Raw genomic sequence first — 17,927 nt, 5'->3', positions numbered from 1 at the left:
TGGTGACTCAGTGAGTTACATCCTAAGTGTCCAGCATCTACCTGCTTCTCCATGGCCATCCTCCAGTTGGGATTACCCTGCTGTCCCTTACCTCCGTGGTTGCAGTAGCCTCATGCCTAGTCCCTCTTCACCTGCTCTCCTCTCACCCCAGCCATTCCTCATAATGAAACCAGAGACAGTTTTTTTAAAAAGAAAAATCTCATCTTCTTTATCTGTTTAGAACCCTTAGATAGCATCCCATTACCTTTAGGCTAAAGACCAACATTTTTGTTAATGGTTTAAAAAGCTGTTTGCCTCCTCTTTCTGAGCTCAGGGCAGATAAGCTTTTAAGATTTTGTGTTTCCAGAGATTTGCTTCTTCTCACGTCAGGGCCTTTGCATGTACAGTCTAGTGGTTCTTCTCTCTTTTCCCACTTCCCCTTACCCCAGCTTTACCTAGTTGGTTCCACTGCTTCCTTCAGATCTCAGCTCAGAGGTCATCTTCTCATGGCAGTCTTTCTGACCACATTCTCCCTCCCTCACCCCCCAAATCAGGTATGACTACCGAGTTAGCTTGGAGCACCTTGTATTTCTTAGTAGCACTCAGCGCAGCTCTGATCACATGGTTAGTTGTGTAAGCAGTTAGCAGTTTAAAGTCTCTCTTTGCCTCAAGAGGGTCCCCTCGTGAGAGCCAGGGCCATGTCTCATCATTGGCTGAACACCCAATATCTGGATAGTCAGACATCTGTGGAGGGAAAGAATAAAAGACCTTTGATACCCGAGGCCAAGTGCTTTGCAGAAGGGTGGTTTACATTTACTCTCCTCTCGGAACATACAAGGGTACCTGTTTGGCCACTCCTTTGCCCTAACAAATTTATGTTTTTAAAAGAATACCTTGTTGATAGGTGAAAGATGAGTGCCTCATAACTTTAATTAACATTTATTTGTTGATGTTGTTGAATGTGTGTTCATGTTTATTAATAGTTTGTATTTTGTCTGGTAATTTTTCTTTCAGTTATCCTTATTAGGGTTTCAGGTTTTGGGTTTGTTTTTTTTTAAATAAATAAAGTACTTATATTTAAAGAATACTGTGTTTGTTACTAATGTACTAATTCCCAGTTTATTGTTTGCCTTTTGATTTTGTTTCATATCTTTATAGTAAGATCAAATAATATTTAATTAATATTTTTATTCTTATTTTATTTAGAAATTCCTTCTGTATCTTGACAATAGTAAATGTTCTAATATGTTCTTTTAATAGCTTGATTTCTTTTTCACATTTTACTCTTTATCCATTGCATATTTATTTTGGTATGCTGTGTTCACTGACTTTTTTCCAAATAGTTAAGTTGGTAATAGCATCTTTATTGTAGTACCATGTACTGAATAATCCCTTCTTTTCCTACCAACTTTGAAACTACCTTTATTATATTACCATATTCTTATATATTTCAGCATCTGTTTTTGGACCACATACTGAACTATCAGTTTTGGGGCCAGTAAAACACTTGCTAAAAACTATTTTTTACAGCTGTTATGTATTTTAATATTTGAAAGAACAACTCATCTTCCCCAGTCACTCTTCTGTTTCAGCATTTTACTAGATACTGGTGGCGCAGTGGTAAAGAATTAACCTGCCAGTGCAGGAGACACAGATTCAATCCCTGGGTCAGGAAGATTCCACTGGAGAAGGAAATGGCAATCTACTCCAGTATTCTTGCCTGGAGAATTCCCTTAGACAGAGAAGCCTGGCGGGAACAGTCTGTGGGATCACAAAAAGTTGGATGTAAGTACGCATGCATGCATATGCACAATTGAACTTTACTCCTCTAAATGAAACTTAGAAAAAAAAAATGAAACTTAGAGTTAAACAGTGTTCAGTTCAGTTCACTCAATCCATCATGTCTGACTCTTTGCGACTCCATGGACTGCAGCATGCCAGGCCTCCCTGTCCATCACCAACTCCTAAAGTTTACTCAGACTCATGTCCATTGAGTTGGTGATGCCATCCAACCATCTCATCCTCCGTCATCCCCTTCTCCTCTAGCCTTCAATCTTTCGCAGCATCAGGGTCTTTTCAAAAGAGTCAGTTCTTCACATCAGGTGGCCAAAGTTTTGGAGTTTCAGCTTCAGCATCAGTCCTTCCAGTGAATATTCAGGACTGATTTCCTTTAGGATGGACTGGTTGGATCTCCTTGCAGTCCAAGGGACACTTAAGAGTCTTCTCCAACACTACAGTTCAAAAGCATCAATTCTTCTGCACTCAGCTTTCTTTATAGTCCAACTCTCACATCTATACAGGACTACTGGGAAAACCATAGCTCTGAGTAGACAGACCTTTGCTGGCAAAGTAATGTCTCTGCTTTTTAATATGCTGTCTAGGTTGGTCATAACTTTTCTTCCAAGGAGTAAGCTTCTTTTTATTTCTTGGCTGCAGTCACCATCTGCAGTGATTTTGGAGCCCCCCAAAACACTGTTTCCATTGTTTTCTTATCTATTTACCATGAAGTGATGGGACTGGATGCCATGATCTTAGTTTTCTGAATGTTGAGTTTTAGCCAACTTTTCACTCTCCTCTTTCACTTTCATCAAGAGGCTCTTTAGTTCTTCTTTGCTTTCTGCCCTAAGGGTGGTGCCATCTGCATATATGAGGTTATTGATATTTCTCCTGGCAATCTTGATTCCAGCTTATGCTTCCTCCAGTCCAGCATTTCTTATGATGTACTCTGCATATAAATTAAATAAACAGGGTGACAATATACAGCCTTGACATACTCCTTTCCTGTTTTGGAACCAGTCTTTTGTTCCATGTCCATTTCTAACTATTGCTTCTTGACCTGCATACAGATTTCTCAGGAAGCGGATCAGGTGGTCTGTTATTCCCCTCTCTTAAAGAATTTTCCAGTTTGTTGTAATCCACACAGTCAAAGGCTTTGGCATAGTTAATAAAGCAGAAGTAGATATGTTTCTGGAACTCTCTTGCTTTTTCAATGACCCAACCAATGTTGGCAATTTGATCTCTGGTTCCTCTGCCTTTTCTAAAACCAGGTTGAACATCTGGAAGTTCATGGTTCACATACTGTTGAAGCCTGGCTTGGAGAATTTTGAGTATTACTTCGCTAGTGTGAGATGAATGCAGTTGTGCAGTTTGAGCATTCTTTGGCATTGCCTTTCTTTGGGATTGGAATGAAAACTGACCTTTTCCAGTCCTGTGGCCACTGCTGAGTTTTCCAGCAGTTTGCTGGCATGTTGAGTGCAGTGCTTTCACAGCATCATCTTTTCACTTTTAATAAACAGTGTATTCACATTAAACAAGACATCTTGCCTGCCCTCAAGCCATCAATCACTGCAGCTACTTCCCCCTTCATAATGGTGCTTCCTCAGGGGCATTAAGAATGGAGAAAAACCGGATCTTGGTCCCAGATAGTTAAGATGCATATCAAATAATTTTTCTTTGTAATTAGCTGTAATCTTTTAAATGTTTAATTACCTGTTTTCCCCTCCCCCCCAAAAAATTCTTATATATCCCAGCTCCTCCCTTACCTCTTTGAAACAGTACCTCAGAGCTATTTTAGCAGCTGTTTCCTAGGCTGTATTCCTCAGTAAGATCCTCCGAATAAAATATAACTCACAACTTTTAGGTCATGTGGTGTTTTCTCCTTCAGTCAACAAGATTTTAAAAAAATATTTATTTATCTGCACCAGGCCTTACTTATGGCATGCAAGAACTTTAGTTGCAGCACGTGAGATCTAGTTCCCTGGACCAGAGATTGAACCCAGGCCTCCTGCATTGGGGTCATGGAGTCTTAGTCACTGAATTAACAGGGAAGTCCCCAGTCAAAAGGATTTAAATGAAAATTCTTGCTACCATGTGACAGTACTGTACAATCCTACACAGGAACATGAAATCTTTGCTTATTAAGTTTTTTTTTTTTTTAATCTCAGTAAAAAGATTTGGGTAAAAAAAAGTTTTCATACAAGTCTATAAATTTCTTCAAATATTATAAATTTTTCATAGCTGTTAGGAAGGAAGTATTTTTGCCTATTCTGTTTTTCTAATTGTGATTGGTACACAAATAAATGCCATTTATTTTTTGTATGTTTATTTTTTAATCTTTAATAGTGTACATAGTTTTTTATCTTGATAGTGTACATAGTTTTTTAGTTTATTCTTGTGGGCTTTTTAGGAAGACAAGTATTTGATCTTACAAGCAACGATAACTTTTTTACCTTTCTATTGAGCATATTAATTTCTATTTTAGGTCTTGGTTAGAATTTTTCTAGAATGCTTGAAATAATATTTGATTGTAATGTATCTCAGTTTATTTTAGGAAGCAGATTGTGACATCACATCGCTCTTTGAAGCCATTTTGGATTGAATTCATTTGCTGACATATATTCTCAGTGACAACACTATAACTTAGCTGGCAGTAATTTGCCAAGCAGATGTATAAATAAGCCTAAACATTTGTAGATAGGGAGTGGAGTAACAATCAAAAGTCATACTCGGTACCCACATTCCAAATGTTTCTTGCTTGTGAGATGATGAAATCTTAACAAAATGAAAACATACTTGTTTCGGTGCTATGCACAAAAATACTTTAGGACTCCCTTTATAAGAATTAAAGCCTAACTCAACTTTTACACTATTTCCAAATCCTAAAAGCAGTTGAGCTGCTTCTTACCTAAAATTTTGTTGGTAGGATGAAAGTTTCAGCTGCCTGAAATATTAAAGAACAATAACAATCAAATTAGAAAATAACAATTCCATTGCACAGAATAAACTAAGAAAAACAACTGTAGTACCCAGAAAGAAATTGTCATGATGACAGAATGAAAACAGTTCCTTTGGTGCTGCTAATACCCGGAAGGAGTAAAAAGATTCTATTTTGAAATCACTATGTAAATAAGTCTATCGGTTTTGTTCATTCCATTCATTGTAGTTTTCCCTGACATTAACAGTTCTCTGTTACTGTCTTTCCCTGACAGTAACAGTGTAATTTTTGCATTTGTAGGTTTTCATTTTTTCAAGTACAGAACTTGCTGTGACAAAATGATGAGGCTGTAACACAAATGTGCATATGAAAACTGGTCATAACTGAAAAGTCCTCCTCAGTCTACCCCTCTGGCTCAAGGATGGCTTTAGTATTCAGTTGGATTTGTTGGACTGAATTCTGTGAAGTGAAAACTCACACGACAGTGGGAGGTCTTCAGGCTCACATTGGAGCTTAATGAAATGATTTAGAAATGATTCCAGCACCATGTAGCTTTCTTGTTTGTTTGTTTTTTTAAAAGTGTTTTCCAGTGCTGTTATGGTAAATTCTTGATGATGTTGATGATTAAGAGCTCATATATATTGACGGGTTACTATGTACCAGCCACTGTTCTAAATGTTCCTCAAAAATGATCAAATTTAAACAGTTCTTAAATATGCTGGTTTTTAGATAAATGTCCCTAGTAAAGTTTTCCTGCTTCTCAAAGTCAAGTGACAAACTGATGAAATAGGTGAATTAGGAGTGACACACACCCTCCTCTCTATTATTTCTCTGCAGTTCTGAGGCTTTAGGATAAAGAAATGAGGAAAGGTGATTGAGATAATCCTGAACCATTTGGGAGGAAATGGAAGGAACAGATAAAAGCTCTTTGAATACGCTTTTCTTCCTAGTACTAATTCAGCTAGTTTTTAGGTGCCCCAAGTCATGGGATGACAAGGAGTCAGACATGACTTAGCAACTAAACAAGTAAATATATAAGTAAATAGTAGGAAATTACTAGTAATTGTGCCTATGGCAACCTACTCGAGAATTCTTGCCTGAAAAATCCCATTGACAGAGGAACCTGTTGGGCTACAGTCCATGGGATCACAAAGTTGGAAATGACTGAGCGACTAAGCACAGCACAGTACTAGTAATAGTGCCTAGCTTTTACTAAGTATCTGTCTTGTGTCATGCACTGTGCTGATTGAATTATATGTGTTAGATCTACATTCCCTCTTGAAAGGATTTCATGCTTGCAAAATAGATTGTCATCAGATTACTTGAATATTAACATTCCAGTGTACATTTAGAGTATTCTGCTAACTGCAAAAGAGAAATTATTTCATCACTATTTAGAATAATAATTCTTGTATAAATAAAACAGTTCTACCCGTAGGAACAAACCACTCTGGACACACAGCAGACTTTGCTTCAAGCTTTCCTGATCAACCCTCATCTCCGATCTTTGCCTTTTCCTAGGTTCTCTGTGGCACAGAATTTTGCATCTAATTATATGATGCCTCACATTCCCTGTTATTCTGGTTAAAGTTTTCTTTTTGTCTAAATATATTCTAAATTCAAGAGTATTATCCATTTCTTTTATGTTCCTGGAAACCTGAACACAATACTAGTTACAAATTAGGTACTTAATAAATGATTCTGAAATAAGTGAGTTAATAAATAAATAAACAGACTTTAAATTGCCATTCTCCACTTAATGGACAGATTCTAAGGAGCTTTATATGATAAATGTACAGTATAAAGTCAAAAAGCTTTCAAAAGATAGTGTTGCCATTTTTATTTTTTTAATTTGCAGAAGTAGTTCTCAAACTTTTTAGACTCAGGATTTCTTTATGCTTAAAATAATTGAGGGGACTTTCCATTAACTAAAATTCTATGCTCCCAATGCAGGGGGCCCAGGTTCCATCCCTGGTCAGGGAACTAGATCCCACGTGCCACAACTAAGACCCGGCACAGCCAAATTAAATAAATAAAAAACGATTGAGTACCCCAGTGAGTGAGCTTTGGTTGATGTAGGTTATATCTCGTGATGGAGAAGGCAATGGCACCCCACTCTTGCCTGGAAAATCCCATGGATGGAGGAGCCTGGTGGGCTGCAGTCCATGGGGTTGCTAAGAGTCGGATACAACTGAGCGACTTCACTTTCACTTTTCACTTTCATGCATTGGAGAAGGAAATGGCAACCCACTCCAGTGTTCTTCCCTGGAGAATCCCAGGGACGGGGGAGTCTGGTGGGCTGCCGTCTATGGGGTCGCACAGAGTCGGACACGACTGAAATAACTTAGCATTAACATTAGCATATCTCGTGATACTTACCATTCAGTTCAGTTCAGTTGCTCAGTCATGTCCTACTCTTTGAGGCCCCATGGACTTGCAGTACGCCAGGCCTCCCTGTCCATCACCAACTCCGGAGTTTACTCAAACTCATGTCCATTGAGTTGGTGATGATATCCAACCATCTCATCCTCTTTCGTCCCCTTCTCTCACCTTCAGTCTTTCCCAGCATCAGGAACCTGAACACAATACTAGTTACAAATTAGGTACTTAATAAATGATTCTGAAATAAATGAGTTAATGAATAAATAAACAGACTTTAAATTACTATTACTAATTAAAACCGAGATATGTCTAGTTAAAGAAAAGATAGCTATGAGTTTAAGTTTTATTGGGGGTCTTAATTCCTTAATAGCTCAGTTGTTAAAGAATCCAGCTGCAATTCAGGAGACCCCAGTTCGATCCTGGGTCGGGAAGATCGCTGGAGAAGGGAAAGGCTACCCACTCCAGTATTCTGGCCTGGAGAAATTCCATGGACTGGACACGACTGAGCAACTTGCACTTTCTTTCAGCACAGGAGAGAGCCTCTCAGGAGCTCTGAGAAAACTACTCCAAAGAGTAGGGAAGAAGCCTGTATATATATATAAATTTGGGCTAGGGAACATCTGAGTCAAGCAGACATCTTGGTAGTCACAAATAACCAATATATAAAGTTAATGATATTAGTGCTTTTCTTTAGGAAGATGCAAGAATCTGGTCATTGAAGTTCTTCCCAAGATATACATCTAACTATCCAAGAGGCCTGCTCGTCCGAAGCACAGAGCACCCTGTTATGGTCTTAATTTCTTCTATCTGAACCACAGAGTGCTTCATCCTCTTACGGTCTTGGTTTCCTCTGAGAGTACACTGTTGGTGACTGCAGTGGGCTACCACTTAATCCTTGTAGAACTGGTTGGTGAGCAGTTCTCTTTGTTTTTGTTTACAGACATTTAAAAATATAAGAATATAAGCACATACTCTACTAGCTGTCACAGCAGTGACATCAACACGTCATGTAGCCCCTCAAAAACGCCATTGTATTCTTGTGAGAGAATAAGCGTGAGAAGGGCAAATACTGTCGTAGTATTATTATGAAAATAGTTCAGACCTCACAGCTCCCTGGAAAGGTCTTGGAGAATTGATAAAGTACTCCTCTGGATCACTGCATCAGGCTATAGAAAGAGTAGTCTTTAATCTAAAGATTAAATTTGTGTTTTTTTACTTTTAAATTTAATCATGAATATTGTTAAGTGTTATATATGGCTCTAATTATTTAGCAAGTACATAATTAATTTCTAATTAATGTTAAATAGTAATTTCTTGGTTGAAATGATCTTCATTTGAAAAAGCAACAATATTTGGAAACTGTGTTCTGTATGCATTTAAAGTTGGGTTCTCTTCTGTTGCAGCTCCTCAGTTTGAAACCACATGTAATTATGTAGAAGCTACACTTGAAGAGTTTCTTTCCTGGAACTCTGACCAGTCTAGTATTTCTGGAGCATTTAGAGACTATGATCATTCCAAATTCTGGGCTTATGCTGACTATAAATATTTTGTCAGTTTATTTGAAGACAAGACAGATATTTTCCAGGTAAGTCAGTATATTTCTTTTAGTCATGGTATAATTTATTCTTGAGAAAAGTTCACAAATTAGAATCTTCAAGGTACCCTTTTCCTCACTGTCTTTTTCTCTCAAAAGTCACAGTGAGTCTTGCATATTCTGTCCACTCACGCCCAAAGACTCACTCAAAGGAAGTGTAATGTTTGGCCTACCAAGGTCAACAGCCTTCTTATTGTTTTCCTAGTTGCCAAACTTCCTGCACAGTCTCTCCTTTGCCTTTTAAACAGCACCTGAATCAGTTTGGAGTATGTCAGAAACATAGATTGTGTATACAACTTCATTTCCTCCTGACCTTCATCTAAGTTCTTATTCTATCAGGCAGGCAGATGGAGGTGCAAAGCTGGTTACGTGAAGAAGCGTTCAAGCATTCCTAGGATCCTAGAAACCCTCCTGGCTACTGCTGCCTGCTCTCATTGCTTGGGGGGTAAGGGGGTGGGGGGTGCTTAATGCAGGTTTATGGCCTGAGGCAGAAAGTGCTGGGCTCCCAGAGATTCACTGTAGAAGTCCTACAGAAGTGTGCAGGCACTTGCAGGAGTAAGAATGTGGAAATCCTTTGCTATGTGTTGACATAACCAACAGCAGTTTGCAAACTACAGTATCCTCTTTTCGAATGCTTTCTACCTCAAACTGCCAGTTCATTTTGTGGGGTGATTTTGCAAACTCCCTGCTCTAGTCTCTGTCTTAGGCACATGGGCCAGGAATGGGAGTCTTCCCAGGAAGCTGTCTGAATGACTCTGCCTTGCCCACCATCAGGTCGAGGTTCTAGAGTTCTTCATCCTGCCCTTTCGGGATGTATTTTACCATCACAGCAGGCTGTTTACACCTCCCCACCCCTACCCACTGCTCTCGCCTGTCACCACCACACACCCTCTGGACTCTCCTCTCATACAGGCTGATAGTCCTTGGACTCTCGAGTCATTTTGCATTGAGCTTACATTTTCCTGTTTCACCTTGAGTCAAGGTTTGAATGCTGGTGTTTTCACAGTTATAATACGGCAATCAATAATACTTTGTATCTTTCCTTTATTAACATTTTAAATGTTTTCTTATAATAAAGTATCCTTTTTGTAAAAGAAAGGAAAACGTGTCACTTGGCTCATAATTGTTAGCTGAGGATACTTTTTTTTCTCACAACCATGAATGAAATGCATTGATTTTGAAAACATTCAGTAGATGCTTTCTGAATCCAGTCTATATCAATGTACTATTTACTCATTTTTAAATGATAATTTTGAGGTAATACTTTAATAACCTTAATTGTGATTACTCTATGGAACTTTAATCCTAGACCTTTCAGAAATCATACTTAACTTTTAGAGTATTTCATTATATTTCTCATACCCTAACCCATCCTACATATTAGACTAGTATTTGTTTTTAATTTATTATTTACTTTGGGCTGTGCTGGGTCTTCGCTGCTTTGCATGGGCTTTCTCTAGTTGTAGTGAGCATGGGCTGCTCTCAGTGTCCGGGCTTCTCGTTGTGGTGGCTTCTCTTGTTGTAGCGCGTCGGCTCTAGATGTGTGGGCTTCAGTCATTATAGCTCTCAGGTTCAGTAGTTGTGGCTTGCGGGCTCTAGAGCACTGGCTCAGTAGTTGTGGCACACAGGCTTAGCAGCTTCAGAGCATGTGGGATCTCCCTGGATCAGTGATCAAATCCATGTCCCCTGCATTGGGAGATGGTTCTTATCTACTATGCCACCGGGAAAGTCCTAGACTAGTATTTTATTATTCTATATTTCAGGTAAAACATAATAATAATAATATTTATCAATACTTGGTCAGTTTTCATTCCATTCCCAAAGGAGGTCAATGCCAAAGAATGTTCAAACTACCGCACAATTGCAAAGTAATCCTAGCAAAGTAATCCTCAAAATTCTCCAAGCTAGGCTTCAACAGTATGTGAACTGAGAACTTCCAGATGTTCAAGCTGGATTTAGAAAAGGCAAAGGAACCAGAGATCAAATTGCCAACATCTGTTGGATCATAGAAAAAGCAAGGGAATTCCAGAAAAACATCTGCTTCATTGACTATGCTAAAGCCTTTGACTGTGTGGATCACAGTAAACTCTGGAAAATTTTTAAAGATGAGAATACCAGACCACCTTACCTGCCTCCTGCAAAACCTGTATCAGGTCAAGAAGCAACAGTTAGAACTGGATATGAAACAACAAACTGGTTCAAATTTGGGAAAGGAGAATATCAAGACTCTATACCATCACCCTGCTTATTTAATGTCTATGCAGAGTACATCATATGAAATTCCAGGCTGGATGAAGCACAAGCTGGAATCAAGATTGCCAGGAGGAATGTCAATAACCTCAGATATGGCAGAAAGCAAAGAGGAACTAAAGAGTCTCTTGATGAGTGAAAAAGCTGGCTTAAAACTCAACATTCAAAAAGCTAAGATGATGGCATCTGGTCCCATCACTTTATGGCAAATAGATGGGAAATAGTGGAAACAGTGACAGACTTAATTTCTTGAGCTCCAAAATCACTGCAGATGGTGGCTGCAGCCATGAGATTAAAAGATGTTTGCTCCTTGGAAGAAAAGCTATGACCAACCTAGACAGCATATTAAAAAGCAGAGACATTATTTTCCCACAAAAGTCTGTATAGTCAAACTATGGTTTTTCCAGTAGTCACATATGGCTGTGAGAGCTGGACAATAAAAAAGGCTGAGCCCTGAAGAACTGATGCTTCCGAACTGTGGTGCTGAAGAAGACTCTTGAGAGTCCCTTGGACTGCCAGGAGATCAAACCAGTCAATCCTAAAGGAAATCAACCCTGAATATTCAGTGGGAGGACTGATGCTGAAACTCCAATACTTTGGCCACTTGATGGAAAGAGCCAACTCTTTAGAAAAGACCCTGATGCTAGGAAAGATTGAAGGCAGGAGGAGAAGGGGACAACAGAGCACAAGATGGTTGGATGACATCACCAACTCAGCGGACATGAGTTTGAGCAGGCTTCGGGAGATGATGAAGGACAGGGAAGCCTGGCATGCTGCATTCCATGGGGTCGCAAAGAGTCAGACACAACGGAACAACTGAGCAGTAACAGCAAAGTGCTTTACCTTTGTAGTCCTCACAATAAGCCTATGATTTAATAATATCCCTGTTTTAAGAAAAATGAGGCACCAAGACGTTAAGTAAACCTTTTTTTGAAATTGTACAGCTAAGAAAAGAATAACCTAAGCAGCCTGCCCCCCAGGCTTTAACTGCTGCTCTGTATGCCTGCAGAAGGCTCGGATACATGACTCCACAGCTAGGATGAAGGCCTTCTATCTGTGCTGAATCTTGTCTCACTCTGCCTTGGGTGAATCTCTAAACTGACCCCATCAGTTGTTCTGTCTCAGCCCAGGCATGGCAGCACTGTGCAGACCTGTGTCCTTCCCTTAAGCGTGGGTATAAAAGACAGTCTTTTGGTAATGTGCTGGAATTCTATTTGAGCCCTTATACAATCTGATATTTTTAGTTGAATGAGTTTTCTGTCAGCTCACATTATGGTGATTAATTCTCTGGATTAGAACAGGCAAATCTGCTATGAACAGCCAAGTCCATTAAGATTATATCATTTTTTTATCTCAGTTTTCTGAGCACAAAGTCTTATATTTAAGATATCTAAGTTGTTTTACTTTTACCACTATAATTCAGTCACTAAATCTGACTACTTTTGTTTCAGGCTTTCTTCCATCTGTCTTAAAATGGTGGGTAAACATTAAAACTGATAAATTTTTAAATGTTTATTTAAAATAAACTCATTGTATGTGAATATAAATGACATTTTTATGAAAATAATTATATTCACCAATATTTTAATGTTAGGAGAGGAGTGGTATTGCTTTACGTTCTTGTAAGTCTCTTTAATGTCTGGCATGGCAACCAACTAGTCGGACACAACTAAGCACAAGAGTTGAATAGAGGAAAGCTGATTTTTTCTATCTGCGTCATTCAGTCTGTTGCGATTTGTTGGTTTGTTTGAAGTGTATGAAGAATATCTGGTTTCACATACATATGCAGCTGAAAAAGAGAGGAGCATTTTGGCAACCTTTCTAGATAATTGTGGATTTTTTTTTTAATACTCCACCAAATTTGAGTTGTTTCTACCTCTAACGAGTAGTCTCTTAAAGGTTCATTAGTTACAGTAATCTGAACCCATAATCAAAGAACCCTTCGTAGTAAAATCCATTGGTCTATCTTTCCTGGAATGGATCTTTAGTAGTGGTGTATAGATCTTCCAAATGTTGATGCATTTTTATTTACTTCATTATTTCGAAAAGTGACATTTGTAAATAGCATCACCATTCTTATCAGAAAAGTCTTTTAAGTTTTAGGAAGCTTTCTAGCTCATGTGTTTCAAGATACAAGTTTCCAAGATCATTTTTATTCTGTTCAGAATATTTTCTAATTTCCCTTGTGATGTTTTTCTTTGACTTATGGATTACTTAGAAGTGTAATGTTTATTTTGCAAATACTTGGGGATTTCCAGCTGTCTTTCTGTTATTCATTTCTAATTTAATTCCATTGTGTTCAGAGAACATACTTTGATGATTTCAGTCCTTTTAAATTTATCGCTTTACAGCCCAGAATATAGTCAATCTTGATACATGTCCCACGTGCACTTGACAGTAATGTATATTCTGCTGTTTTTGTTTTATGAATGTCCATTAAGTTGGTTGCTCATGTCTCCCGTATCTTTACTGATTACCTGATACTTGTTTTACCCATTATATAGAGATAGATATTGAAATTTCTCAACTCGAGTTGTATATTTGTTTCTTTTTCATTTTAGGTTGGTCAGTTTTTGTTTTGTGTATTTTGTAACTAGTAACAGTTTAGGTTCATACACATTTAGGATTACTGTTTCCTCTTAATGGATTGATATTTTATCAAAATGTGATGATCCTCTCTTTTCTGAGTTCTTCCTTTTTCTGATGTCTGAAATCTACTTTGTTTAGTTTGCCTTTGGATAGTGTTAATAAGAAAAAGGGGTACTTGCACTATGATTCCATTTATATAAAATTGTGCTAAGTTGCTTCAGTCATGTCTGACTCTGAGACCCTATGAACTGTAGCCCTCCAAGCTCCTCTATCATGGGATTCTCCAGCAAGATTACTAGAGTGGGTTGCCATACCCTTCTGCAGGGGATCTTCACGATCCAGGTATCGAACCCATATCTATTAGTCGCATGCATTGGCAGTCAGGTTCTTTACAATTTATAGTGACAGAAAATAGATCTAAGAAGGAGAGGTAGAGAGAGGTTACAAAAGGCTATAGGAAAACTTTTGGACATGACCGAAATGTCTGTCACCCTGATTGTAGTGATTGTTTTTCAGGTGTATATGTAGGTGAAAATTCATAAAATTATGCACTTTAAATATACACAGTTTATTGCACCTCGATTATACTTCAGTAAGGCTGTTTTTAAAAATGCAGTGCTACTAGTACTCTTTGGTTCCACAGCCTGACAACGACACTTTGATCACCATTGTTTTTGTGCCTTCAATGCAAATGTCAACACAGTGAAATAAGAAAATACCTCACAGATCACCTGAAATGGTCTCAGGGGTCCCCAAGAGGTCTGTGATCCTATTTAAGAATCTCTACATCGTCCCTTCTGAAATTACTCTCTACTCTTCTAGTTCTGACTCCTCCTGTAATTAATTCTAAAATAGTTTCTTATGAAAATATTGAAATTATATTCACAACCATTTCATGACTTGAAATTGAAAGTGAAAGTTGCTCAGTCGTGTCTGACTCTTTGCGACCCCCATGGTCTATACAGTCCTTGAAATTCTCCAGGCCAGAATACTGGAGTGCGAAAGCCTTTCCCTTCTCCAGGGGATCTTCCCAATCCAGGGATTGAACCCAGGTCTCCCACACAGTAGCAGAAGCTGCTCTTTACCAGCTGAGCCACAATGGAAGCAGCTTTAAATTGTGTAAGGGAAATAGCATTGAAGACTCTCCCCAGTGTAACCGCAGCCTGTCTCCTCTGCATCTCCTTGCAATGCTGGACCACAAGTGTGCTCTGTCTTCTGGCCTTTGCTCACGCTCTTCTCAATTTCTGCCTGTTAGTATTTAACTTCTTAGGGCCTGGCTCAGATTCACCCTTGGCTCAGAAGTCTTCTCAGCCACTCGTACTTACATCCATCTGTCCCTTGCCTTCATCCCTGTATGTTTTATTTGGATTGTTATTTAAACAGTGCATGACATAGATTGCCTGTATCTTGTTCCCCTAACAGCATTGTAAACTCTTTGGAAACAAAATTTTTTATTCCTCCAGACTGCTAACATAGTGCTGAATATATAATGAATATTTGAATGATTACATAAGTGTGTTTTTTCCCTAGTCTTACCATTTTTTGTTTTGCTGTTTCTTTGGTCTTTAGGACCCTTCACAGAATGTTTTAACTTAAACCCCAAGTTCACCTTCATCCAGTTTTCTGTGGCTTCTAGTTAATCAATTGTAGCATTTGTCAATTTTGATAGGAAATTCTTAGCTCTCTTTCAGCCTTATAACTAGCTTTATAAGTATTTACTTATATCCTCTACTTATTCTTATTCCATGATAAATATATGATATTTATATACTGATAAATACACTGGCCAAAATGTTGGTATTGTTGGAAAATATCCTATAGCCTTAAAGGTGGCCAAAAATTATGATTTTGACACTTAACTAACTCTCATTTGGCACATAAAATTGGTCTAATTTTTTTAGCTGTACATCACATCATTGACTGATCTAAGCAATGCATTTTTTGGAACATTTTATTCTCTACTTTGCAAGGAAGGGAAGGGATTTGTGACAGTAACAAAATTTCTTTGACTCATTATGTAAGAATGGCAGATGTTACATTTTATAACCACCTATGAGTATCATTGTAATTGAAGCTATTGTGGACTTCCTTGGTGGCTCAGTAGTAACGAATCCACTTGCCAATGCAAGGGACACAGGTTTGATCCCTGATCTGGGAAGACCCCTGGAGAAGGAAATGGCACCTGCTTCAATATTCTTGCCTGGGAAATCCCATGGACAGAGGAGCATGGCAGGCTAGAGTCCATGGGCTTACAAAAAGCCGGACACAACTTAGTGACTGAACAACAACAACAATTGAAGCTATTAAGAATCAACATATAGCAAAGCGATTTGCCCCAAGAACATTTCCCAGGTGGATTCCATTTTATGTTGTGATTCAGATTGACTGTGGAGAGTCAGGAGCCTTGTTAAGTCACCAAGACACAAAATCTCAAAATGCAACACAAGGAAGATTAGTTCTAGCCTGTCTTGGGCTTCATAACATAGTTAATGAAAGTATGTTGAAATTGAGCCAGGTGGTTTAGTCATGTTCAAAGGGGCTTGATGGTCAATGATGCTTTCTAATGAGGCAAATTGGATGTTAGAATTTGGGTATTTATCCAAGCCTGTCTATAGGTAGAGTTAACTACCTCTTTTCTGTTTATGTTATGTAAGGTAATTTTTTCAAGGAAAAAAGAGCCATAAGCACTTGCTAATTTATAGTGTTCATCTAAGGGGCTTCAGACAATAAAAAGAATCTGCCTGCAATACAGGAGACCTGGGTTCGATCCCTCGGTCAGGAAGATCCCCTGGAGAAGGGAATGGCTATACCCATTCCAGTATTCTTGCCTGGGAAACCCCCCTGGACAGAGGAGCCTGGAAGGCTACAGTCCTTGGGGTCTTAAAAGAATGGGACACCACTTAGAGACTCCACAACAGCATAGTTAATAATACTGTATTGTGTAATTGAAATTTGCTAAGAAAGTAGAACTTAAAAGTTTTCACCAAAAAGAAAAAAAAGCAAGTATCAGGTGAAGCCTGGCCAGTGAGATGGAGAGGGTTAAGGTGTCAGAGAGATGAGAAGGACCTGGTCATTCAGGCCCATGATAGAGGGCATTTGGATGTAATTCTAACTGCGGAGCAAAGGAGGGGACAAGACTTAATATTTTAAGATCATTCTTTTTTTTCTTAATTAATACTACTTTTGCTGCTTTGAGGAGAAGGGGTCAGACAGACAAAGAATCAAAGTTCTTTGAGAGAGAGAGACCAAAAGAGAATAACCAGGTTGCATGTGGTAGGAACAGGGAGGGGTGTGGTGTGGAAATGTCCAAAGAATTGACATCTGCATTGGGTCTCAAAAGAGAAATGTGAATTGGGGTGTGGGTAGTAAGTAGACTGGCCATGCAGAGGCAACAGCAGGAGCAAAGGCAGGGAGATGTGTGGTCCCTGATGGGAGAGCAGTAGAGAATGGTGGAGCATGGTCTCATATCCTGGAGAAGGGAATGACTGCCCACTCCAGTACTCTGGCCTGGAGAATTCCATGGACTGTATAGACTGAGCAACTTTCACGTTGCTTCCCTGGTGGCTCAGCTGGTAAAGAATCCACCTGCAATGCAGGAGAACTGGGTTTGATCCCTGGGTTGGGGAGATCCCCTGGAGAAGGGAATGGCAACCCGCTCCAGTATTCTGGCCTCATATCAGAATCTGTATCCCCTTTATGGTTCTGAAATGCAGTTTTCAGGTAATATAATTACCTCTACAAATAATTTTTTAAAACTATTAAAATACATGAGAATTTAAGAAGTGTGTGATTTAATGTGTAAATAATTCAATCATGGCTATACTAGAAGACATAATGAATTAATCAGATGTTTGTACCTACCTACAAGGAAAAGGTTCAGTTTTGAAGAATTAAGATAAAATTCCAGTGAATATTTCCAATATTTTATATTTAACATTTTGAAATGAGGCTAAATAAGTGTATTTGTATCTCTACACATACAGTCACCATGATGAGACAGTACCAGCACAGACTGATATTGGAGTATATATTTCCAACCCACATGTCATATAAGTTTCAGTGCTGTTGGTGACTTATTTTTCAAAGTGGTGAACCGCTCTGGATAAAGCTGCAGAAACACAAAAATACAATCCTTCCTCAACTTACTTAGTAATTGTGTTTCTGAAATTCAGTATGTATTAATACTATGCAGAAATCCTTTTGTTTTTGAAAGGATTATGTGAAATTAGAATTGGAACTCTAGTCTCAGATAACTGAGACAAGATCAGTTTTTCCAGTGTTATAAATGTTGTACAAAATAAAAGTTTTTTATATTGTGTTGAGCTGCATCCCTCATGCCCATTCACTGAATGCCAAGGCACCCCCATCCTGTTTATTATGACAATCAGAAATGTCTCCGCATTTTTTAACAGTATTGTT

At 38.5% G+C, this 17,927-nt stretch overlaps 1 protein-coding gene across 4 annotated transcripts in view; it reads left to right on the top strand.

Annotated features, from left to right (window-relative positions):
- The window catches only part of HSPBAP1 (HSPB1 associated protein 1), a 57,240-nt gene that overhangs the window by 24,696 nt on the left and 14,617 nt on the right, over positions 1-17,927 (top strand). For 3 of the 4 annotated variants that reach the window (XM_070370157.1, XM_070370150.1, XM_005893413.3), the window contains one exon: positions 8,479-8,660. In XM_070370157.1, coding sequence (XP_070226258.1) covers positions 8,479-8,660 — 182 coding nt within the window. Of the gene's footprint in view, positions 1-1,571; positions 1,765-8,478; positions 8,661-17,927 lie in introns of all 4 variants that reach the window. The other variant, XM_070370144.1, reaches the window with a different exon arrangement.

Source organism: Bos mutus, chromosome 1 (assembly GCF_027580195.1).
Source record: "Bos mutus isolate GX-2022 chromosome 1, NWIPB_WYAK_1.1, whole genome shotgun sequence".
Lineage (NCBI taxonomy): Eukaryota > Metazoa > Chordata > Mammalia > Artiodactyla > Bovidae > Bos > Bos mutus.
This window is presented reverse-complemented; position numbering and strand designations above follow the sequence as displayed.